Source organism: Trachypithecus francoisi, unplaced genomic scaffold (genome assembly GCF_009764315.1).
Source record: "Trachypithecus francoisi isolate TF-2019V2 unplaced genomic scaffold, Tfra_2.0 Lachesis_group8, whole genome shotgun sequence".
In the NCBI taxonomy this organism is placed as follows: domain Eukaryota; kingdom Metazoa; phylum Chordata; class Mammalia; order Primates; family Cercopithecidae; genus Trachypithecus; species Trachypithecus francoisi.
This window is the reverse complement of record NW_022681473.1, coordinates 120529610-120555295: the sequence shown is the minus strand read 5'-3', so window position 1 is coordinate 120555295 and position 25686 is coordinate 120529610. Positions and strand designations below refer to the sequence as shown.

Here is a 25686-nt window from a genome sequence, read left to right as displayed (position 1 = left end):
TAATTATCTCTACAATGCTCAGTTTATACATTTCACAAAGGCTCATAAAGAACTCTCAACTCTCATCATCATTCTTGATATTGTCACTGTGAACTTAGAAGACCCAACTGGCCTCTAAGTTAGTTCACACCCCCCATCATTAACAAGGGTGACTATTGCTCATTAAACACTTATTTCAACTTTTCATCATGTACAATTTCTTTCATTCCAGCTGATTTGCTCAAGGACTTTATTAAGACTTCTAATGCATTGAGTCTACCACATTCTCTGTATCCATCAGCCCCTCCTATCTTCATTCTTCTTATTTAATATTTTTTAATTCCTGTAATCCTTTGCTTCCTTCCTGTTGCTCACCCAGCGTACTCCAACATGGGATGAACCCATCATCTACATTCTCTGTTCCTGAACCTGGGCATTTGCTGGAGAATATCCTCAAAGCTAGCAGAATATTGTCACTACAAATTCTTGACCACCAACTACAAATGGGACCTCAACACAGCCTATAAATCCCACTATAGTTCCCTAGTAATTTTGATGTCATTTTCTCCAATAGTTATTTCACTTTTTTGCATCCTTCATCCCCTTTCTTCTGTTCTCCCACTTACCTTCAACTGATAACTTGGTCTTCTACTTTGGAGAAAAGAGAAACCGTCACTCGATTGCCTCCTGGCTTTTCCATAGCTGAATCCACAAAGCTACCCAGGTTTCTCTTAATTTTTCTTCTCTTATGATAGAACAGATGGAGGATCTTTCCTTCATGTGCTTTATATCTAATGTTTTCTCACTTTCCCTGTAACTTTTCTCTGACAGTTATCCTCTTTCTCCTGCATTAGCACTTGCTCCCATTGATAAGATCATTCTCGTTAGTATATACTTACATACTGCAGTGTAAGAAGGCCTCGTCCTTGTCTCATGCAGTTTTGTTTCTACTGCCTAAAATCAGGCTACTCAAAGTGCATTAAGTCCTCAGCACGTGGGCTTGTTGGAAATGCAGACTATGGTCCCACTGAGATTTAGTGAATTAAGATGCACAGGTGATATGCAGGCTAGCAAAAGATTGAAACATCCCAGCACCCAATAGGTATTCAGTAAATATTTGCCAAATGAATTAATTAGTTCCCAAGTGTTCCTACCCTTAAAACAAATAAGCAACAAGAAAAAAAGCAAAACAAAAACCCTTTGAAGAACCTAATTCCCTCTACCTCTGTGTCTTTGCCCCACTCCACTTCGCCATCAAAGTTTGTTAAAGTGTTGGCTGCAAACATTTCATCAACATCTCACGCCTGATTCTCTGGTGACTACTTGCTTCACTCTAGCTCCCTCAAGCTCTTCCTTAAGCTGCAGACCCTCTCGTCATGTGACTGTACTCTCACGTCTATAGCGAGGCAATAGTCCCTTCACTATTCTTTCTGCCTCTGGCCCTGCCACAATCTATTCTCCAAAAGAAGTCCAGCCTATTCTCGTGAAACACATGCCTCCACTTAAACCTATGCAGACTTTTTACCATAGAGATATCCACCTCCGCAGCCCCGTGGAACACACCCATGTCCTCATTTATCTTGCTTGGACTACTCTGGCTTCCAGTCCATTCCTTGCCTGAGTCAACCTCAATCCCAGACCCCACATGCCTGCCCCGCCTTCTATCTAAGATGCTATCTGTACCCAACACTTGTACCCAGTTTTTCTTCTGAGTTATCAGCTTTAGATATTTGTCTGTTAATCTAACAATTATGTTACTTCTTCAGAGTGGCCTAGTCTCTTGCCTGCATGTGTGAGTAAGGACTTGCCTGTGCCACCCCACTACATGGCCATCTGATATGGTGTGGACGTGTATTCTCTCCAAACCTCATCTAGAAATGTGAACCCCAAGATTGGAGTGGGGCTTGGTGGGAGGTGTTCAGGTCATGGGGGTGGATTCCTCATGAATGGTATGGTGCCCTACCAGCAGTAATGAGTGAGGAATGATTTCTGGCTCTGTTAGTTCACAGGAGAGCTAGTCATTTAAAAGAGCCTGGCATCTCCTCCCTGTCTTTCTTGCTCCCTCTCTTGTCATGTGATGCCAGTTCTTTCCCTTCTGCTATGATTGGAAGCTTCCTGAGGCCCTCACCAGAAGCAGATGGTGGCACCATGCTTCCTCTGCAGTCTGCAGAACTGTGAGCCACATAGACCTCTTTTCTTTATAAATTGCCAGCCTTATGGTAATGGAAATGGACTAAGATACCATCCTAATTCAGCTTGTCCTCGTGTATCAGTGTTCTGTGACTTTGTTTATTGCATATTGGTACCTCAAAGCTGCAAGCTTCGCAAGGGTAGAGACGGGGTGTTTCTCCTAAATGTTCTGTTTATAAGGTCTGACACAGTGTCTGGTCCTTAGCAGGTGATTACTAAATATTTGTTAAACAAATGGCCAGATACATACTTTTTATTGTATCCATGAATGTAATAGGGTGCCTTTGTAATACTCTTGGGTCCTATCATTTGTCTGAGCTCATAAGGACCTTGAAAGCAGGTATTATCTTTTTAGATGTTTTTTGTTGTTATTTTTATTTCAACCTTGCCTACCTCTTCTTGGGAAACTAATAATGTGATCTCAACATACCCTGTGGATTTATAGAGTGACTTGGAGCCTGGGAAGAAACCATCTCAATCATTCATTATTTTGTTCAGAGAGCTTTCTCTGGCCTTTCTGCCCACCCTTACTTTTTGTAATTACGTTTCACTACCCTACGCTTTACTTCTGTTACCAAGATAGGAATTCTCCTCCTCTCTCCTCCCACAGCCAAGCAGTTTAACCCCTCTTTTGTAGTTGTAAGCAATTTCTGCCTCTTTGTGGAGCCATCTTTCCATACAAATCATGCCTTTCATTTTCCTTCCCTGCATCAGATACTCTGTTCTGAGCTGCCGTCAGCACACTGGCCTCACTTGCATGGTGTGGGAAATTGCTCTCTGCATTCAGGTAGAGTCCTCACTGTGCTTGTGGGGACCAGGGGTTCCCCTTGCTTGCGTCAGGACCCAATGAGCAATTTCTGATGGACTCGTCTGTCGTCAGACATGGCTGAAATTGCAGCACATTTTCATCCAGCGGTTGATTTTCTGCCTCCGGTGATGCCGTTTTCAGGAAAGCCCTCAGCCTCCCTTGGTTGTGTTTCCACGACTCTGTCTTCATGTTGCAGGCCCTCATGTTGAAGGCCTTAGTGTCTTTTCTCTGCATAACCTCCCCTCCCCCTCCACGCACACATACACGTGCACACACGCGTGGGCATGCACCCTTCCTATGTATTAACGTGACATCTCCCTGCCGGCTGGTGTTAGTGTGACCCTGTGTTCCGATTTTCCAGCGAGCTGCAGATGTCATATTATGGCAGACTTCAAAGTCAACCCCTTGCACTACTGAAATATTTTTGTGCTGTACTCTCCATAAGTAGCTCTTATCCCTCACCATTTTTTCTGCAGAGGCTTTCAGATACATTCTCAGCCAATACCTTATCAGCAAATATTAGCTCTAGCAGAGTTATTACTCTCGTTGCATTTCTGACTATCTGAATCGTAAAGTTTTCCCCTACATAATTTAGGGTCCTTGTTGATGCTCTGAAGTTGGCTCTATTTGTAACTCAGGAAATAACTGAGTAGTTAAAGCCTTCTGGGAAAACAGCTTTTGCAATTTAGAATACCTTGGGAGTTGATCGAAATATATTTCATTTTGGTCTGCCTGTTCTTTTTCCTTTAAAAAAATTATTTATCATTGGTTTATGAGTTTATTAAAGCAAGGTCTTCCTCCCGGTTTTCGGACTGGCATTATTAATATATTTTGATACATAGTAAGGTTTTTCTTAGCAAAAATTCAATTAACTCTCAATTTATGAAAAAGGAAAACCAAAAATTACAAGATAATATGGGGGAATGTATTTAAAAAGTAAATTCAGAGAAATGCATTTCGGCTTTAAAATTCCACCCAGCATTTCTTCAATTGAGTACTCTATAGGAGACCACTTTGAAAGCAGGGGTCAAGGATGGGAAGAGAGACAAGATTTTCATCAATTTCCAGTGGTAACTATTAAAAAATCTTTATATATGTGCAATCATAAAACTAGGTATAAATGCCTTAAGCTTACATTCTGATATGACTGTAACTTCTGAAATTATAAGTTATGCACATATATAGCCACTAAAATTTAAACTTGGAACACTAACTTAATGGAACAGATGATGTTTTATTAAAATTAAATCCACTTTGGGAGGCTGAGGTGGGCAGATCACAAGGTCAGGAGATCGAGGCCATCCTGGCTAACACAGTGAAACTCCGTCTCTACTAAAAATATGAAAAATTAGCCAGGCGAGGTGGCGGGCACCTGTAGTCCCAGTTACTCCGGAGGCTGAGGCAGGAGAATGGCATGAACCAGGTAGGTGGAGCTTGCAGTGAGCCGAGATCATGCCACTGCACTCCAGCCTGGGTGACAGTGCGAGACTCCGTCTCAAAAAATAAATAAATAAATAAATAAAATTAAACCCCAAGTTGCAGTGTGGATGTGGCACTGACTGCTGTAAGGCCTTCCCTTCTGAGTTCCACCCGCATCCTGTGATAATGAAGTTCTCCTTCCACAGTGGCTCATTCCAGTGCTTGGGAACCTTCATTACTACAGTTGAGTCCGTATCATCCAGCTTTTGCTGGTAGGAAGGCATCACTAACAAAGCCAGTCACCTCTGTATTTTGTCATTAGCCTGAGACAGTGCAAGGACTTCTCAATATGCCAATGTGGTGAACACAGATGCAAACCTGAATGTTTACATTTAATTGGTGTGCATGGGCTTATATTATACATCTCCCAATTATAATAGAAAAGAAAACACTAAATTGAAAAATATACATAAAGAGCCCATGGACTCTGTGTGTGTCTATGTGTGGGTAGATACAGATAAAGGTATAGATTCAGATATCCTGCAGTTCTTACAACTATGCCTGGTTCTGTACAAGCAATATGTAATATCAGAGGTTACTTGTGATGTAGTTGTAATGAGTTCTGTTTTATCAAGGATCAGTAGGTAGGGTTAGCTTGGAATGTAAGAATTTAAAATAGCTGCAGAAAGACACATGTATGTCCCCACATATATGTCTCCTTAAGTGCGTTCTTTTGATGCCCATTTGAGAAACATTGTCTTACACCTTTTATCATTATAAATATGTATTGATGACCTACTAGCTGCTGGGTAGAGGCTGGGAGGTGCTGGTGATACTGAATGTGGTTACTATCCATGTGACATAGTTTAACACATGAGAATATAAATAATTAAATTCAGAGATGTAAGCTCTGTGAAGAGTCTAGAATCTTTGGTATTATCCGTATATTACAAAGAGAATGGAGGTTTAGGATGATGAGCCTGAATTACAGATTTAACTACATTTGCCTTTGTCTACTAATTAAAACACAAGGGTATGCACCCTGTTTTAGGTATTATCACCGTAACAAAGGAGGAACTGTAAAGGCATTTTCTAGTTAACGCTCAGTTTTTCAAAATATCAATTATCAATTCTTCGAACATATACAAAGTCATCAATATATGAGGACACCATTGCTGAAGCTGGTTTAAAAGACTTGCTCTCCAACTACCCAGATCACTTAAATGTTCCTGCAGCTATCTGTGCATGTGTGTGAGATGAGAATTTCATTTTAAAGTTAGACATAACTTTCGGACATGCATGTTATGGCACACAAGTTTAGAGTTATAAACATTCAGCCATTCCACATCTGGCATGTAGGCCATGGAAGGGCATTTCCTGAGAATTCTGTTCCAAATATGTTCACCGTTCCCATGATACACTCTCCATTCCTTCCCTTGTTTTATTTCTCTCCAGGTATCATTCTGAAACACATATATCTAGACATATATGTTTTCTTTGTCTCTCACTAGGTGTAGTGTCATGGGGCAGGGACTTTGTTGGCCTGTTCCTACTGAGTTCTCAGCTCCTAGGAAGTTATCTCGTGTACCTTAGGCTGCACCTTAGGCACTCATTCAATATCTGTTGAATGAATTGTGGCACTTTTTTTTTTTTTGCATTTTCAAAGACAAAATATAAAAACAAAAGTAAAGAACACAAAAAAGTTAAAGCCAACTGATTTTACTTTTCCGTGATTATTTTGATTAAAATTCCAGCCCGTCACTTGCCTGGTTTCTTTAAGTCAGTGAGCGGTTCTCCAAGAGGAGTCCCCAGAGCCGCAGTATCAACATCCACTGGGAACCTGTTGAAAATGCACATTCTTGGTCCCTCCAGGCCCATGAACCAAAGGCTCTTTGACGGCTGGCTTCAGCAATCTGTTTTTGATGCACAGTAAAGGTTGAAAACCACCGCTTTAAGGCATGGATTTCCCTAACTGCACCTCTTCCTCTGAAAATAAAACAGAACAACCCTGGATCTTAACCCCACGGCACATATTCAGAAAGATCTCTGCCTTCTGATGTCTGTCAGGTGTTTCTTTGCTCTTCCAGACTCTCATTTACACCTTCTTTCCTCACACATGGCTAGAGGTACAAGTGTCTTCCAGATAGCTTTCCTTTTTTTCCTGTCTGTACCTCAGGTTCCTCATTTGTAAAATGTGGATATAATATTAACAGAACACACCTCAAAGGGTAGTTATGAGGATAGAATGATTTGATATATTGAAAGTTCTTACAACTATGCCTGGTTCTGTACAAGCAATATATAATATTAGAGGTTACTTGTGATGTAGTTGTAATGAGTTCTGTTTTATCAAGGATCAGTAGGTAGGGTTAGCTTGGAATGTAAGAATTTAAAATATCTGAAATAATTTCCAAGAGATCAGAAAGTTGTCATTAACCTTCCTCAACGTGCCTCTTGGCTCCCCCTTATTTAACATCAAAAGTGTTCCCCTCTGTGCTTCTTGTTAATGAGGGTCCAGGACATGGCCACAGACAGCAGGGAAGGAGCCTGAGTTTAGAAGAGCACTCAAGCCAACTTTTTAAGTCCTTCCCTGCGTTCTCTTTCCTGCTGTTCAGGGGACCATGGAAGAGTCCTCAGGTGATGGAAGAAAGCATGAAGCCATGAAACTACATTTTCTTTTGAAGCACAGCAACATCGTGAGGAAAATAACTTTCCTCAACTGACTTCATTGTTTCACTCAGTCTCTCTGTTGTTAGGTTCTGAGAACCATATATACTTGTGAACCATCTTTGCCCATTCAGAGAGATGGCTTTTCCTCAGTTACTCTTTTCTGCTTGCACTCCATGCCCATAAGGAGGCCCAGGTCCAAGAGCAAGTACACCGGATCATGGCCGCTCACCTGACGCAGGATTAACCAAGGAAAACACAGGCTTTCCAAGGGCTGTGTGACCAGGGCACTGAGAGTGTGTTCTGGCCCAGAGAGCAGTTTTGGATTGACCTGTTTCAAAGTCCACCCTTACTCAAGCCTGTGGCCGTTTGCACTGGTTCTATGCACCCTCAACCTGTAGTGGTTGGTCCTATACAAGGACAATGATAAGATTCAGGAAATGCACTTCAAAGATCTCAAATTACCTAAAGTTGATCTGCTTGAGTAAGTCCCTGAGGTTGCAATGTAATTCTGCATCTCCCTTCTGACAGCTTCCACTTCACACATCATCCAGGAGACAACCTTCTTTCGCTTTCTTTGTCACCTCCATCACCCGACTATCATGGAGCGGGGTATCAGTCTTGAAGGAGACCCCCACAGAAGCAAAGCAGAGCACTAAAGGCAATGATACCTGATTGCATCAGGTATAGATTCATGGCCAAGCTAGTGCATTCTCCATTTTGAATTAGAACTTGGAGATGAGACATGTTCTAACAGAGGGCACTGTGATTTAGCATATTAAAATAAACAGTATTTGTATTTTCCCAACATTTCTGAGTGTATTGGGTTAAACAAGGCACTTCCAGTAAAATAATAACATCTTTTAATAGTCATTTGACAAGGCCTAGTAAAATGGTGTCATATGCTTTCCAGATACTGAGAAATTGAATGAATTTAATACTGGCTTATAAACCCCTTTGCAAGTCAGGTATTTGCCAATTCATTGCGTTAAAAGAAATTGAAAGAGGAATTAATTGATTTGTCAGCTGCAAGATCATTAAAATTATCTTTGAAGCTATATTACTATGTGATTTTTGGCATATATCTTGGAAAGCATTCAAATAATTGAGTGGCATTGCTATGCACAATTTTCATTTCCATGTTCTTATGTGAACAAGGTTTTTCTAAAAGCAAAAGTGGGAATAGAATTGATCCTGAACTCCATCTCATTCTAGCAGTGAGTGATATTTATCTATGGCATTTAAAAAAGGGGCTTATCCATCTATTTAAAAGCTGTATTTCTAGTAAGTTTACTTTTTCATGTTTAATTATTACTTAATGAAATGTGCTATATATTTATGTTCTATCAATTTTATATTTGTAATGACCATTCATTTAAGAAATATATTATTGCTTAAAGTTTTATGGTCATAAGACATAAAAGAAATTTAAATTTCAATCTCTATATATTTTTGGTTGCAAATAAATATGGTAGGCGATCAATAAAAGACCTTCAAGCATGAAATACATTTTTCTGCAGAAGATATATAATGGGAAAACAAGTTCCAGTTTAAAAAGGAACAATGCACATGTTATGACTTTTAGAAAAAGAATTCCTGAATTTTGAAAGCAGATAATCATGAGGATTAATCACTATGATATTTAAATTCTACTGAACAAATACACACACACACACATAGGAATTTTGTGACTAAAAAAGTGTGAATATTTTCTAAAGACCAAAAAATTCATCCTTTTCCATTGTAGCTTACACGATTTTTTATGGCAACTTAAAAATGTGCAAGGGGTTACATAACTGAGCAAAATTAAAGCAAGATTATTTGTTTTCACTTAGTCACTTGGGTTGTGTGGTGACTCGAAGACCACACAACTAGAAGGGACTGGAACATCACGCCCTTCACTCTGTCTCAATTTAGCATCTACTTCCAGGCATTTTTGGAATTCTACTATTCGAACTTTCTTTAGGAGGAACTCTTCAAACAGGGATTTCTCCTTTATGAAAATTCACCTATCCTTAGGAAATGTTTGCCCTTATCAGTCATTTGCAGTTGAGAATGAATACATTTATCCTATTTTTTCCCTAAGAAAAGCCTTTGAAAGTGGGAGCAGGAAGGATCCATTAGGGTTTAAGATCCATTAGGGGCATCATAAGGGAAATAGAAAAATGCTATGGAAGCAAGAAAACAACAGGAAAAGAAGTGAGATGCCTCACCATGTGGAGGAGATAACATGACTTCAATTTTTCTCTATACCAATGACATTTCTATAATGATGGGAAAGAATCATTCAATGGTACCTAAATTATCAGGTCCTACTGGTGGATGCAGTTGGGCCCTGGAAACTCGCTTACCTAGAAAGCTTGCAGATTGAGGTCTGTAACTGCTGGTGTGCAAGGGATGCCTGTGGTCAAATAAAAAAAAATAGTTTCATTGGAATATTAGAGTGTGATTCTATTTCAGGTGAAAACAAATCAACACAAGCTTCACACAAGTTCATGCATGTGTATAAGGAGTAAGATGTAGACTGAGATATAACAAGTTGCTACCAAATCACCAGTGGGTGCTGGGCATTGGTGAGGAGTGAATGGTTAGCTGGACCTGTATCATCTTGGTGTTATTTACATGTATTATTCACGTTGTATTGTTCACATGCTTATTTAGAAAAGAACAATCTCTTCCTACAATATTGTGAGAGTGCCTAATACCCTCTCTACCCAACTTCTCAGCGGCTGAAGGGCAGATGGGCCAGTTCATAAAAAGGCCTGGGTTACTGGAAGCTGGTATTACTTTTATTCTTCCTGCCAACCAGGGAGAGGACCACCCTAGATCCGGTGTTTTCCCCATTCTAGAGGGCTGTGGTTCTGGTACTTGGAGACCCTGAGCCACTCAGGCCAGGTGATACTGGCCACTTGGCCAGATCCTGACCTCTCTACTGCGGCCAGTGTCTCTGGGGTCCTTCTGTCTCCTGAGACCTGCCTGAAGGATCACTGCTGCCACCCAAGTGTTAGGTCAGATCCAGTGAGGGAAGGCCATGCCTATTCCCCGTGTTCTCCTCACCTGCAGGTGTTGGACTCCCGTCCCTCCTCTCTCTGCCAGGACATTGGCAAGGCTGGTTGTCATTGTGCCTTCCTATGTGCAGCATGGAGTGATGGGTGTGCACCCACATTTAGAAAGCATTCTGTTTCCTCATGCTTCCATTCCCACGTCCTCAGTTCCTGGGCACATGCACAGACGTCCAGCACATTCAGTCGTGTGTCAGGCCTGACAACCCGCAGGTCATCCACACCGACACACGGGCCTCGTTTGTGTTCATAGCTTCGAATTGTTAAGGAGAGTAGCTGGGAGGTGGAGCACAGCTCCCTGATTTGATAGTAGCCTTGTTCTCTCTCCCAATGGGAAAGAGAGTGTCTGAGGAACAGGGACTCTGCTGATAATTTTCTTCTTTCCTCTCCTGATGTCCTAAGATGCAGTTTTGACTCCCTCAAAAAGTGTTGGCTTTCTAAGGTGAATTTTACCAACCCATGTTATAAATCGTAGTTTGCAGGCTTTGGGCTGCTTAGGGGTATAAGGAGATTATCAACACCAGGGAGGTCTGGAGGTAAATATGTTCAATTTTTGATTAACTATAAGTTAAGTATTTGCTTTGTGGATTATCTGTGACCTATTTGAAATACTGATCCACTCTCTCTCCCATGTGCCCCTGGGCCACTTCTTCCTCAAGGTGGTAAATGTGCTCAAGAAACATAAACTAATTTTCATATAAGCCTATGGGAAAAAAATAACAGGGAAAGCAAATGGATGGCAAAGATATTCACATAATATGTCTCGAAATCAGATAGAAGTGATTTTGTGTTGTTAGTTCTTCAAGATGATTTTGGTCACTCTTAGTTTATATTTAGGAAGTTTCATCAGTAATTGTTTCCTCTTAGTACTGTGTTATGTTGTTTCAATTACTCCTCAGAATGCAACATCATATCTACCGCATTATATAATCTCTCCACTCTCTTTCCCTTCTTCCTCCCTCCACCATTCCCGGCCTCACTGCAGGTGCACCATAGATGACCGGGTAACCCGGGTGGCCTGGTTAAACCGCAGCACCATCCTCTACGCTGGGAATGACAAGTGGTCCATAGACCCTCGTGTGATCATCCTGGTCAATACACCAACCCAGTACAGCATCATGATCCAAAACGTGGATGTGTATGACGAAGGTCCGTACACCTGCTCTGTGCAGACAGACAACCATCCCAAAACATCCCGGGTTCACCTCATAGTGCAAGGTAAGTCCCAACTGGATCTGGGGTTGCCATTCCCGTCAGTGATGGAAGGGAAGAACCATGTTGGTGTTCTTCTACTTGTGTGTGAAGACACAAAAGTCATCTTCCTCTATTGAATCCAGAGTTTCAGTATATGTCTTGGAATTTTTCCCATCGAACGGGTACTTAACTAAGTACTGAATATCTTCTCAAAGTTTGTAAATGTTATCTTTAGCCCTTCTGTTCTCATCAGTAAGTTGTATAACATGCATTGGTTGAGCTCTCGTAAGTTACTTAGCACTCTGGAGCTGGGGTGAGATACATTCAAACATAGATAAATACGGTACTAATCTCAGTGCCCTTTAATTCTCTTATAGGCTTATTTCATAAAAAAGACTAATAAGCTGATGAGAAACCCTGTGACGTGACTGCTTTTGCACAGTTGCTGGTCACGCGTGCTCTGGAGGGTTCTCTGAGTGCTGTTTAGGCAGGTCCTGCCTGGCAAGGCTGCTGTGTTTCAACACTCTCTCATAGCTGACAATGGAGCCCACATCCAAGAGGGATGTTAGTCAGCATGATAGCTGCAGGTCAATGTTGGTAATAAATTCAGACAATTTTAAAAGGGGGGAAGGAGGAAGGAAGACTTAGCAACTTCTTCCACTCTCCTTTAAGAATGTGAATCAGGATGGCCCAAGAATGGTATCACATGTGCATTTTAAAATAGCTTTTAATTTAAATTTCATATTACACCTCAAAAATGGGGCTGAAGAAATGTCAGAATCTCAGATATTAAATATTGAGAATTAAAAACACATGCAGATAGCAGTTCCGAGAATTTGAGAACCATTTTAAAGCAAGGCAGCAATCCAAGTGAACTTATTTTGAACTTGACCCCAACTATCATCACCATGTAAAGCAATTTCTGTCAGGTGTTGGCTCATGGCAGGAATGAAGTTCTAAGCACATTAGTTCCGTCACCCAGTGACACATCCTTCCTCCACCAAATGAAAGGTTCAGGTGGACTTCTTTCAGAGCCTCCTTTGCAGATGTCCTGAGGAAACACAGTGAGCTCTCAGAAAGGGTCCCTATGTGTGATTTAGTCTTTAGCATCTGCCTTTTTATCAGATCCCATCTGTCATAAATTCAACAGATTTTTTTTTTTTTTTTTTTTTTTTTTTTAGTTTGTGAAACGTGTATGGCATCTTTGCTTAGCTAAGATAGATTCCTCATCTCTGATTAAAAAAAAAAAAAAGACCATGATGTTGCTCATTTCAGTTGGTTTCCTAGAGAGAGGTTGCATGGGGGCTGTCTATTCATGCTTCAGTCACTTGTACAATTCAGGTTGCCCATTCTTTCCTTTTGGCGCAAGCAGCCAGGCCTGCCTCTGTAGCCATTTGTAATGGCATGTGTGGGGCCAGAGAGCTGTCTGCTGCCACTGCTGTTCCCCAGCAGTCCCTGGCTCTGCCATGCTGCCTGAAGCTTTGCTCCTGCCCAGCCTCCAAGCCCTGCTCTCCTCCTCACGTGCTTTCAGGCGTTCACACGCGCCTGCCATCCGACAGACGTCTACAGACGCTGCGGGTTTCCACTCTCCATACACGTCCACCCACGACTCTGGAGCGACAAGACTGCCTGCCATCTGGAGATCAAGACAACTGTCACATCTGATACTTCTCCTCAGAGGACGACAGAGGCACTTGGTGAGATCAGTCATCGGAGATGAGCTGGGCTATCTGTTGAAAGTTTCTGAGGGTGTAGAAAACAAGAGACTGTGAGCTCTCACTACCCCACCTGCCTGCACCTGGGCTTGGTTCCAGAGGAGCTGACATTCTCAGCATCCGAAGTGACACCTCAGTGCCACCTCTGTGGCCTTGACAGCAAAGTTATCTTCAAATTCAGGAAATGTGGCACTGAAATAAAAAAGAACTGTCAGGCACTGTAGAGAAACAGACTCAAACCGAGCAAGCCTGTCCCTTTTCAAGAACTAAGACAGATGATGTAAGCACATCAAAGTAAATGCACAATAATGGGCTGGGGGCCCAGCGACAGAGAAGGATGTTCTCCATAACACATGCTAAGCGATCCTTTGGGTGGGATGTGGCAGCCTATGAAGTGTCCCTGTGGACCTCCAAGCTTCAGGTCAGAAAAAGTCTGAGGACAGCATGGCTTCTATTCCAGAGGTCAGCTCCTCAGTCTCCACATTCCAGGCCAATTGACTCTCTGGCTACAGCCCTCTGAGGTGGCCTGGGAAGTCCAGAGGAAGTCAGGATGGGTAGGGGTGGGAGGGGAGGATGTTCTTTTGGGGAGGAGCTTCTCTTAGGGAAGAGCTTTTCTTGGGGATGATGTTCTCTTGGTGAGGACCTTCTCTTGGCAAGGACCTTCTCTTGGGGAGGAGCTTCTCTTGGGGATGATGATCTCTTGGGGAGGACCTTCTCTTGGGGAGGATCTTCTCTTGGGGAGGATCTTCTCTCGGGGAGGATGTTCTTTTGGGGAGGAGCTTCTCTTGGGGAAGAGCTTCACTTGGGGAGGATCTTCTCTTGGGGTGGACCTTGTCTTGGGGAGGACCTACTCTTGGGGAGGATCTTCTCGGGGAGGACCTTCTCTTGGGGAAGAGCTTCTCTTGGGGAAAAGCTAGTCTTGGGGAGGATGTTCTCTTGGGGAGGACCTTCTCTTGGGGAGGAGCTTCTCTTGGGGAAGAGCGTCTCTTGGGGATGATGTTCTCTTGGGGAGGACCTTCTTTTTGGGGAGGAGCCTCTCTTGGGGAGGACCTTGTCTTGGGGAGGACCTACTCTTGGGGAGGATCTTCTCTTGGGGAGGACCTTCTCTTGGGGAAGAGCTTCTCTTGGGGAAAAGCTAGTCTTGGGGAGGATGTTCTCTTGGGGAGGAGCTTCTCTTGGGGAGGAGCTTCTCTTGGGGAGGGTCTTCTCTTGGGGAGGACCTTCTCTTGGGGAGGAGCTTCTCTTGGGGATCATGTTCTCTTGAGGAGGACCTTCTCTTGGGGAGGAGCTTCTCTTGGGGATGATGTTCTCTTGAGGAGGACCTTCTCTTGGGGAGGAGCTTCTCTTGGGGAGGAGCTTCTCTTGGGGAAAAGCTTCTCTTGGGGATGATGTTCTCTTGGGGAGGAGCTTCTCTTGGGGAAGATCTTCTTTTGGGGATGACATTCCTTTGGGGAGGACATTTTCTTGGGGAGGATCTTCTCTTGGGGAGGAGTTTCTCTTGATGATGACGTTCTTTTGGGGATGACGTTCTCTTGGGGAGAAGCTTCTCTGGGAAGATCTCTTGAGGAGGACATTCTCTTGGGATCATTGGCAGGCTGGTTTGTAGCTTTACTGAGTGACTGCAGAGAAGGAGGTCGGAAAGCTGAATTCTTTCCCCTTGCTTAGTGATGCAGTGACTTCCTCTTTCTTTGGAAGGCAGTTGAATTACCGGAGGGTTGATATAGAGACCCCACTACTCAATTAGAAAGAAGCCCCAGAGTTATTCTCCCAGCAGCCAGCAGCTTTTGTCCAGTCTATAGATTAATTTTTCAGACATAGTGTTAGTTCAGGTTAGATAAAGATAATGAAAGTTTCCTAATCCTCTTAAAGAAAATTTATCTGACCGAGTAGAAAGCTTTTGGAAGACAATAAGGCATGTATAAAACTGAGGCCTAATCTCACCTTTAATTTCAAACTGCTGATGGGTATTGATTTTGCAATGAGAAAAACAGAAAAATTTCCAAGCTGCCACTTGTCTGTTTATAAAAACAGAAAGGTGTTTATGCATCTTCTGTCCATTTGAGAAGGTGGGTATCTCATTCCTTTTGCCAACCAGATGCCATCAGCAGAAGGGAGTGCACACCTACGGGGCCCAGCTTTTTCCCTCCTGCCATGGGAGTGCCTGAGGGATACTCTGCCACCAACCTCCCTGCCTGTCCTTTCTTGTTGTAGAAGGTGGCCTTTGCCACATATCTGATGGAACTAATTTCCAAATCCTTCTCATTGAGAACAGAAGCTGCCTTCATTAAAATCGTGTCACTGATACCCGAGGTACATCTCAGCCACTGAGGGGATCAGCGCAGGCACTGTGTGAGCACGTGATGATGTGATCTAGGCACTGTGTGAGCACGTGATGATGTGATCTAGGCACTGTGTGAGCACGTGATGGTGTGATCTAGGCACTGTGTGAGCACGTGATGGTGTGATCTAGGCACTGTGTGAGCACGTGATGGTGTGATCTAGGCACTGTGTGATCTTGGCACTGTGTGAGCACGTGATGGTGCGATCTAGGCACTGTGTGAGCACGTGATGGTGCGATCTAGGCACTGTGTGAGCACGTGATGGTGCGATCTAGGCACTGTGTGAGCACGTGATGGTGCGATCTAGGCACTGTGTGAGCACGTGATGGTGCGATCTAGGCACTGTGTGAGCACGTGATGGTGCGATCTAGGCACTGTGTGAGCACGTGATGGTGTGATCTAGGCACTGTGTGAGCACGTGATGATGTGGTTTAGGCTGCATACCTCGGTGTGGAGGAAATCCGGGGCAAGGGGGAGGCACCGCTGTGGGGTCGGATTAGTTGGGGGGAAAATCAGCCTGGCAGCCCTGCAGATCAGGAGCTAAAGTGGGAGAAGCTGGAGGCACAAGCACAAGCAGGAATGGCTCCCATCCCCGCTAAGCAGTGCAGCCAGGGTGACCGTGGGCCTACCTGCAAAGAGCCAGATGTGCCTGAGAGGCACTTTCTACAGGAAACTGAGAGCATTCATCCTCATACCTGGAAAGAGGAAGAATTAAAATGATGTCACCCAGATTTTTTAGTTTGGAGAAATGCTAGTGATTGGGAAGATACGATCCTATGCCTCCTGGAAAGAACAGCTTTGGGCTTCCGAGGTCTAGGGATAAACAACACACAAACATTACATAGATGTTGCAGAACTAGGGAACAGGTGTAACCTAACACCAGAAAGGGTATATTTGAGATTCAGCATGAATTTCCTGGCTGGAGAGTAGGTAAATGTTCTGAGGTTAACTATTCCTAGAGAACAGTAAGAATCGTAATTTATTTATATCTAACCTCAGCACTTAGCACACCATCTGAGGCATAGTAGGCACTTTGGCAAATGTTTGTATAATGAGCAGAAGCAGATTGATATGGCTACTGGAGTGGCATAGGAACACAGTGATCATAAAGCATCTTCCCACAGATATGGGTGGCAGGGGAGTCAGACTATGTCCAGATGACTAGGAGAGGACAGTCATGGAGGAAAGATCCCTGAAGGCGAGAGGGTCCTCAATGTGACAAACTGAGAGAATGTTCTAAAAGGATACCACAAATTCCCTACATTTATCTAGTACTTTACAGAGATGGCACAGTGTTTGTCACCTTTGACCCACACAACAAACCCTGGGAGACTGTAATGCAGCGACTGTTATCTCCATTTGCAAATTAGGTAACTGCAGCTCATGGAGGTTGAGCCTGAGTCCCCAGTGAGTAAGTAGCAGAGGTGGGTCTTGAACCATGGCCACAGGACTTTGAGAGTAGTGTCTTTTAAGCATACTGCAGTCCCTCCAATGCCAACGACATCCAAAGTTAGTTCTTTGCTCTAGATCAATGGAACATTTTCAGAATTTTTCTCTCTCTCTCTCTCTCTCTGTATGTATGTGTGCGTGTGTGTGTGTGTGTGTTTGTCATATTTCCTTCTACTGATATTGCATTGCATTGCATTGTAGCAATAGAACTTGAGGACAAAGCTCAAGAAGGAAAATTAGTGGTGGGTGTGGGATACCAAAGCTACAATAAATGATGTAGAGAGGCTGTGAGGGGGGCGAAGAGAGGATAATTAATTTTCTAGTAGCTCATCCCTCGAGGGATGTGCATTTTAAATGTTACCACTTTATCCTACGTAAGTAGTGAAAACCCTGGCCCCTCTGCGGATCCGGAATCTCATTGTCATTATAACTGTCATGAGCTCTTCAGCATTCTGAAAGAACGCAAAGATCCACGTGTACCAGTGGTATGTCATTGTCGTTGTTGTTGGAGATAGATGGAGTAAGAAGACCCGTCTATAGTTGCTTCTTAGATGTTGGTATTCTCTGCCTACTCTCCTGCCTTGTTTGGAAATCTCTTCACTACAGGGTACTTCCTTTTATGGAATGAACTCCTCTTGCTAAGCCCAATTTTATGCAGAGGGCTAGAAATGATGAATTTTATTAAATTCTTACATAGGAGGCTCCACAGCAAGCTTATGCAATTTCTATGTAAACAAAAGACTCTGCATCTCTTAGCCTGGTGTCAGTTCGGGTGAAATTGGTTGGTATCTGAAGTTGAGTTTGGCGTGTAAAGACAATGGGTTCCCAGTCCTGCCAGTCCTAGATATTGCTAATCACTAACCAACCTCAGCATTGGGCGTGCTACGTATAAACGTTATCTTAGCCATTCCTTACATCTATCCACTCGACAAAATATACACCCTAGTCATGTTTACAAATAAGGAAACGGAGGCTTAGAAAGATGAACACCTTATCCCACGCTGATGCAGCTGCCACATGCTTTAAATCCCTTTCACTAGACTTATTCGCGGAGGTTAAGCTTTTCTCATGAAAAAAAAAGGTATCAAAATACAAATAGTTAACAAGGCACTTTACATGCATTATCTCTTTTGATTATGCTTCCCAAAAGCCCAAGATGACAGAATAGAAAGCACAACTTTCCGAGACCAGCAAGTGAGATTCAGAGACTTGGAAGGGATTTATCCAAGTGAACACTAGCGAGGAATCGTCAAAGCCACACCCCAGGCCAGTGTCCTCACTCTGTAGCTGGCAGAGTGTTCAACACACACTGACTCAGAGTGAAGTACGTAGACAGGCACTTGTTCTTAGGTGAGAAACATGTCAGCCTTCAGAGGTGCTCCAGAAAAGGGTGGGCCCTGAGGAGAGAATTCTGGGTTGGGGGCAGCAGGTGGATCCTGGGATTGCACCAAGGAGCGGTTGCAGCAGGCCCAGGGAGGCAGGGCCCTAGGTCACAATGTTGCCAGGGATTTACCTACTTTCAACTCTTTCTTTGTAAGCAAGCTCTTTTTTTAGGCGATTTTCTCCTCTTTTCCTAAGTATTACCCAAACATTTAAACGAACATGTGTGCTCATAGACTTAAAGAAAAGCAGGCAGTTAACCTGAAATACATTTAGTATATTCAACCTCTATTTAAAACTGTAATCACATTTACTCTTCACAAAGGCACGGTAGAAGAGTGGGAAACAACAGAACTGGCCAGCGAAACGCTCACTCCTCAGACTGCGCTCGGCTCCTAACAGCGCAGGCCTGCATCTCCAAGACGTTCCTCTCCCGGTTTCTTATCATGGGGTGAAGAGTAGAATTCAGAGTAATTTCTTTATGTGCACATATGCATACTTTAATCCCATGTGTGATTGTGTGTGCGTGTGTGTGTGTGTTGTGTGTGTGTGTGTATGTCAATGGGAAATAAGATTCTGAGAAGGGGTCTCTAAGCTGCAAATTCTGTGTATTTGTGCAGATAAAGCACACAGCCAAAATTAGGTTAAGGACTTTACTGAGCGTCATTTCCTTGACTTTGCAATGGAAAGGTTGACCTGATGGTATGAAAGTCCTTTCTAGTTATTCTGTTACGATTTTTCAGTGTAATTTATCTGAGAATTTGTGTGCGACCAGGAGTCTCTGCACTCTGTGTTTCTCCTACTTTCACCCGCCGATGGGACAATTATTAGGTTGGTGTGAAAGTAATTGCAGTCTTTTGTCATTGTTCTTACTATTTCTTATTTGTATTTTTCTCCAGAGGCTTTAGGATTTAGGGTCCCTTGCTAACACTGCTAGTTAGGGGTGACTGTAAACCTTGTTGACACGTTTTTGGTTAGAGAAGGTGGAAGAGAAAGATACCATTTGCTTCCCCGTTCTTCTTTGACATTTGTAACCTCCACAACCCACGTCAAGTGGACACATATTTAATGGACGGTGGGGTGGAATTCCAGAGGCCACAGAGGAAATAGCCATAAAACCTATAAAGACTGTGTGAGTGACCGGGCGCAGTGGCTCACACCTGTAATCCCAGCACTTAGGGAGGCCGAGGCAGGCAGATCACAAGGTCAGGAGATTGAGACCATCCTGGCTAACACGGCGAAACCCCATCTCTACTAAAAATAGAAAACATTAGCCGGGCGTGGCGGTGGGCGCCTGTAGTCCCAGCTACTCCGGAGGCTGAGGCAGGAGAATGGTGTGAACCTGGAGGGCGGAGCTTGCAGTGAGCAGAGATCCTGCCATTGCACTCCAGCCTGGGTGAGAGCCACACTCCGTCTCAAAACAAAAACAAAAACAAACAAACAAAAACTGTGAGTGTGTGCATGTTACTGCAGAAGAAACAGACATGAAAGCTGAGTGTGTGTAAGAGTGTGTGTATGTGTGAGGGCATTTGTGAGTGAGTGTGAGTGGGTACGTAGTACCTCTGTGTGTCTTGGTTCCTAAGCAGAGCAGAACAAGCAACATATCTCTTCTCACAATGGGAGAAGAGACCTGATATATGGAGAAATCATCAAACATCAAGCATATATATGTATATGTGCATATAAAGATACACATATATATGCTTGGATATACACATATATATGTTCGATGTTTGAGATGTATATATGTATATGTGTATATATACACTGGCTTTATGGAAAGGTTAGGGTAACTAAGAAGGCAGCTGCAACATAGAAGGAATCAAGAATGAAGTTACTGTCAAGAATACCCTCTACAGCACATAAAGAAAGGGATCTCAAGTCTCCCTTCACTGGGAGGGTGTCCCCACACTGCCTTCTGCACCTGCCCTCCCCCCTGCCCTCAGGGTTAGAACAAGGCCACACTCACCCCACCATGCAGTGGCCCTATCCCCGCTCTCAGACTACGGTGTTTCTCAGATATTACCTGAATCTGACACCTCATGTTGACCTTCACTGCGTCTCCTAGGTTGTGACCTTTCATGACATTGTGTGTAGTTGGTGACAACACAGTTCACAACACAGTTTGTAAAAAAAGAAAAAAAAAAGATTTCTCCTTGTATCAGGCCTTTTCTCCCATTGCTGTGAGGATAAATATGGGGCTTTGTTCTGTTCTGCATTGCAACTGAGACACACACAGGCACCGCATACACATACACAGACATACGCACTCACACCTACACACACTCTTACATACACACAGTTTTCATGGGTTTTGTCTGTTTCTTCTGTAGTCACACACACACTTCACACAGTTTTTATAGGTTTTATGGCTGTTTTCTCCATGGCCTCTGGAATTCCATCCCATCACCCATCAAATATGTAGGCTGAGCCTCTGTCTAGGGGAGGAGAGGGGGAAGGACACACTCAATTTCTCCTCGGAAACTTATAGTCCATGAATTATAAAAATAGGAGGAGTTGGTATTTTCCAAGGTGAGTGAGAGCAAAACCAAATGTGACTCTGGATGAACACACCATCAGAACAAAGCCCGGGTGGACCCTGCAAGAGGCAGCACTGGATAAACACACCGTCAGAACAAAGCCCGGGTGGACCCCGCGAGAGGCAGCACTGGACGAACACACCGTCAGAACAAAACCCTGGTGGACCCCCAAGAGGCAGCACTGGATGAACACCGTCAGAACAAAGCGCGGGCAGACCCGCAAGAGGGAGCACTTCCACTTCAGAGGCCTGGCTGGGAAAAAGGCAGAGAGACGCATTGACATGATCCAAGAAAAGGCTGCCAGTCCTGGCACCTGGTTTGATGATGATTTTTACAGTAGCCAGAAAAAATTAGCTGGGCCTGGTGGCATGCGCCTGTAGTCCCTGCTACTGGGGAGGCTGAAGCAGGGAGGCGGAGGTTGCAGTGAGCCAAGATCACACCACTGCACTCCAGCCTGGGCGACAGAGTGAGACTCCATCTTAAAAAAAGAGAGAGAGCCATCCCCATCAAGCTACCGATGAGTTTCTTCACAGAATTGGAAAAAACTGCTTTAAAGTTCATATGGAACCAAAAAAGAGCCCGCATTGCTAAGACAATCCTAAGTAAAAAGGACAAAGCTGGAGGCGTCATGCTACCTGACTTCAAACTATACTACAAGGCTACAGTAACCAAAACAGCATGGTACTGGTACCACAACAGAGATATAGACCAATGGAACAGAACAGAGTCCTCAGAAATAATACCACACATCTACAACCATCTGATCTTTGACAAACCTGAGAGAAACAAGAAATGGGGAAAGGATTCCCTATTTCATAAATGGTGCTGCGAAAATTGGCTAGCCATAAGTAGAAAGCTGAAACTGGATCCTTTCCTTACCCCTTATACGAAAATTAATTCAAGATGGATTAGAGACTTAAATGTTAGACCTAATACCATAAAAACCCTAGAAGAAAATCTAGGTAGTACCATTCAGGACATAGGCATGGGCAAGGACTTCATGTCTAAAACACCAAAAGCAACAGCAGCAAAAGCAAAAATTGACAAATGGGATCTAATTAAACTAAAGAGCTTCTGCACAGCTAAAGAAACTACCATCAGAGTGAACAGGCAACCCACAGAATGGGAGAAAATTTTTGCAACCTACTCATCTGACAAAGGGCTAATATCCAGAATCTACAAAGAACTCAAACAAATATACAAGAAAAAAACAAACAACCCCATCAAAAAGTGGGGAAAGGATATGAACAGACATTTCTCAAAAGAAGACATCCATACAGCCAACAGACACATGAAAAAATGCTCATCATCACTCGCCATCAGAGAAATGCAAATCAAAACCACAATGAGATACCATCTCACACCAGTTAGAATGGCAATCATTAAGAAGTCAGGAAACAACAGGTGTTGGAGAGGATGTGGAGAAATAGGAACACTTTTACACTGTTGGTGGGATTGTAAACTAGTTCAACCATTATGGAAAACAGTATGGCAATTCCTCAAGGATCTAGAACTAGATGTACCATATGACCCAGCCATCCCACTACTGGGTATATACCCAAAGGATTATAAATTACTCTACTACAAAGACACATGCACACGTATGTTTATTGCGGCACTATTCACAATAGCAAAGACTTGGAATCAACCCAAATGTCCATCTGTGACAGACTGGATTAAGAAAATGTGGCACATATACACCATGGAATACTATGCAGCCATCAAAAAGGATGAGTTTGTGTCCTTTGTAGGGACATGGATGCAGCTGGAAACCATCATTCTTAGCAAACTATCACAGGAACAGAAAACCAAACACCGCATGTTCTCACTCATAGGTGGGAACTGAACAATGAGATCACTTGGACTCGGGAAGGGGAACATCACACACTGGGGCCTATCATGGGGAGGGGGGAGGAGGGAGGGATTGCATTGGGGAGTTATACATGATATAAACGTTATGCACATGTACCCTAGAACTTAAAGTATAATAATAAAAATAAAAATAAAATAAAATAAAAAAAAGAGAGAGAGAGAGAGAAGTGTCAGGGCCTGGAGCTGTCATCTGCCTTGTTTGCAATAGAATTAAACAAACAGAACAGTCATAATGCCTGTTCTCAAAATCATCACTGATATGGAGATGGAGGGAAAATGAAATGCCTGTTATGTTCTGCTCAATTTGCATGGTGATCTCAGCTTATTTCCTAAGAGGCCTGTCTGCCAATAGCTCCAGTAAATAGATCTTTTCCCTCACATTCCTGCTGCTGTGAGTAGGGGAGCAATCACACCTCAAAAGAAGGACAAATTAGTAAATGTTCATAAACTCTCCTGATAGATTAGTATCCACCATGACCCTCATATAGTCAGGATCTTACATAAGGTTTCAAGCCTCACCACCCAGGAGATTAGTTAGTCACTGTTTGGCATCCAAGTAAACTGCGAATTCCAAATAGTGATGTCTTTCTACACATCGCAGGTGTACACGGATTTGGAGAGTCTCACTTGCATTCCTGAACCTGGTTTTGAGCTCCTAGTTAACAAGTTTTACCCTCAAACACAGTGCCTTGACAATAGTAACTGTTGTCCCTGTTCTTATTCTGGCTTCTCAAAATGTCTTTGTTTGTTCACTAAAATTCTCCTCTGTAGGGATAGAAATTGAAGAGCAATAGAAGTGAAGCAAAATAATCACAAGGAAAACAGTCAATAATCTTTTTTAGTAATTATAAGCAATGGTTATCATCCATTGAGTACTGTTGACCCTTAAACCATATGAGTCTGAACCATACAGGTCCACTTATATGTGAATTTTCTTCCATCCCTGCCACTCCTGAGACCGCAAGACCTACCCCTCCTCTTCCTCCTCCTCCTCAGCCTACTCAGCGTTGAGACAATGAGGATGAAGACCTTTATGATGATCCACTTCCACTTAATGAACAGTAAATGTATTTTCTCTTCCTTATGATTTACTTAGTCTAATTTTCTTTTTCCAGTTTACTTTATTATATGGATGCAGTATATAATATATATATACAAAATATGCATTCATCTACTGTTTTGTATTATCAGTAAGGCTTCTGGTGAACAGTAGGCTCTTAGTAGTTAAATTTGGAGGGAGTGAAAAGTTATATGCAGATTTTCAACTGTGTGGTGGTCATCACCCCAGCCTCTATATTGTTCAAGGGTTAACTAAGTGGGGTGGCAGTCATAAACATTATCTGATTCTATTTTCCAATTAACCCCAGAGGGCAGGATTCATGTTCCTATTTTTTTGAATGAGAAAACTAAGGCTCAGAGAAGCTAAGGGCCCCGCTGATAAGTACAAGGTTTTACTTTAAACTCACTTCCGTTGACAATGGAATTCTCCACTCTGCTTCTAGTTTAACTTCCTTTCAATTCCATAGCTTTTAAATAAGTAGGTCAGACAAACACGCTGGGTCATTTACAATACACATGCTTTCTTTGACAGGTTGCCTCTGCTTGAGGCGTTGTAATCTAATCTCTGTGGAGTCAGGATCTGTCCTTCTTAATCTTTTTTCTCTCCTTCTGTATTGTTTATCTTATCTTAATAATTATGACCTTTTTCTTGGAGTTAATATCAGCTCTATATCATTGACTCCTAAATGTAAATTTCCAGTTTTTAGTTCTTTGCTAATTCCATTCTCTAATGTATGATTATCTTCTTAGTTCCTCAACTTGGGTATCCCTCAGAAATCTTAACTGTTCCACCCACAACTTATCTTCTTTTCTCCAAAATCTGTTCCTCTTCTTATAATTCACATTTCTATTCATGGAAACATCATTGTGTGTAAAACCTTGGCTTCAGCTTTGACTCTTTTTCTCTTTTGCTTCCCTATCAAAGCAGATGTCATGTCCAATAACGTCATTCTCTCCCTTTCTGTTCCCACAACCACTACCTTCAAAGTGTGGAATCTTACTCTCTACTGACTTTTACCTGTCACATCCTAATTGATACCTAATCGTCGTCTCTCCCTCCCTATTACTCATTTTAACAGTGTTGTCTGAGTATTTCTGATGCACACGCTGATCATGTCACTTACCCCACTTGTATTTTAATGGCTCCCCATTGACAATGAAGTCAAGTCAAAACCTCTTAGATCATCTTTCCAAGTGCTGAGCAATCCAGGGCCAAACGTACTTTTCCACTCTTATTTCTTCTCTTCTTTATTTCTTTTTTTTACTTTTTTGTAGGAGGAATGTTTCTTTCTTTTTAAATTTTTTTGTTCCCATAGGCTTTGGGGGAACAGGTGGTATTTGGTTACAGGAATAAGTTGTTTAGTGGTGATTTGTGAGATTTTGGCACACCCATCCCCTGAGCAGTATAGCCTGAGCCCAATTTGTATTCTTTTATCCCTCACCCCTCTTCCACCCTTTCCACTCTTATTTATTATTTCTCCACGTTTACATCCTACACACAACCTAGTCAAGTTTGTCCTTGTGTAATCCCCATTGCCCAGGGTCCTGCATTCTTCTTCGTTTCTCATAGAATTCATCTGCCTTTAATGTTCTTCTCCCTGGATATCCAAATCCTACAGAAAGCTGTACTGTCCAATAGACCTTTCTGTGATGATGGAAATGCTCTGTATTTACACTCTCCAACATGGTAGCCATTAGTCACAAGTGTCTGTTGATAACTTGAGTTTTGACCCGTATGACTGAAAAGCCAAGTTATTAATCCATACAAATAATAGCAAAATGTCATGAATATGCTTTTAAGATTTTATGAAAGATTGAGGGAAAATGTCAATTGTTCTTAGGAATGAATAAGCATCTCAAAGGGCGGCTTAGTGGGTATTGGCAGCTACACCATGAAAAGCCACGTCCAACATGGATTTATTCCCTTCAAGTCCCTTCCCTTGGGACGGATTGCTGTACACTGTAGCATTGAAAACATGCCTGTTGAATAAAGAAGTTCTTAGTGAAACCTT

At 42.8% G+C, this 25686-nt stretch overlaps 1 protein-coding gene across 2 annotated transcripts in view; it reads left to right on the top strand.

Annotated features, from left to right (window-relative positions):
* Window positions 1–25686, top strand: part of OPCML (opioid binding protein/cell adhesion molecule like) — a 560135-nt gene that overhangs the window by 295911 nt on the left and 238538 nt on the right. For both annotated transcript variants that reach the window (XM_033204746.1, XM_033204747.1), the window contains exon 2: window positions 11111–11343. In XM_033204746.1, coding sequence (XP_033060637.1) covers window positions 11111–11343 — 233 coding nt within the window. The remainder of the gene's footprint in view (window positions 1–11110; window positions 11344–25686) is intronic.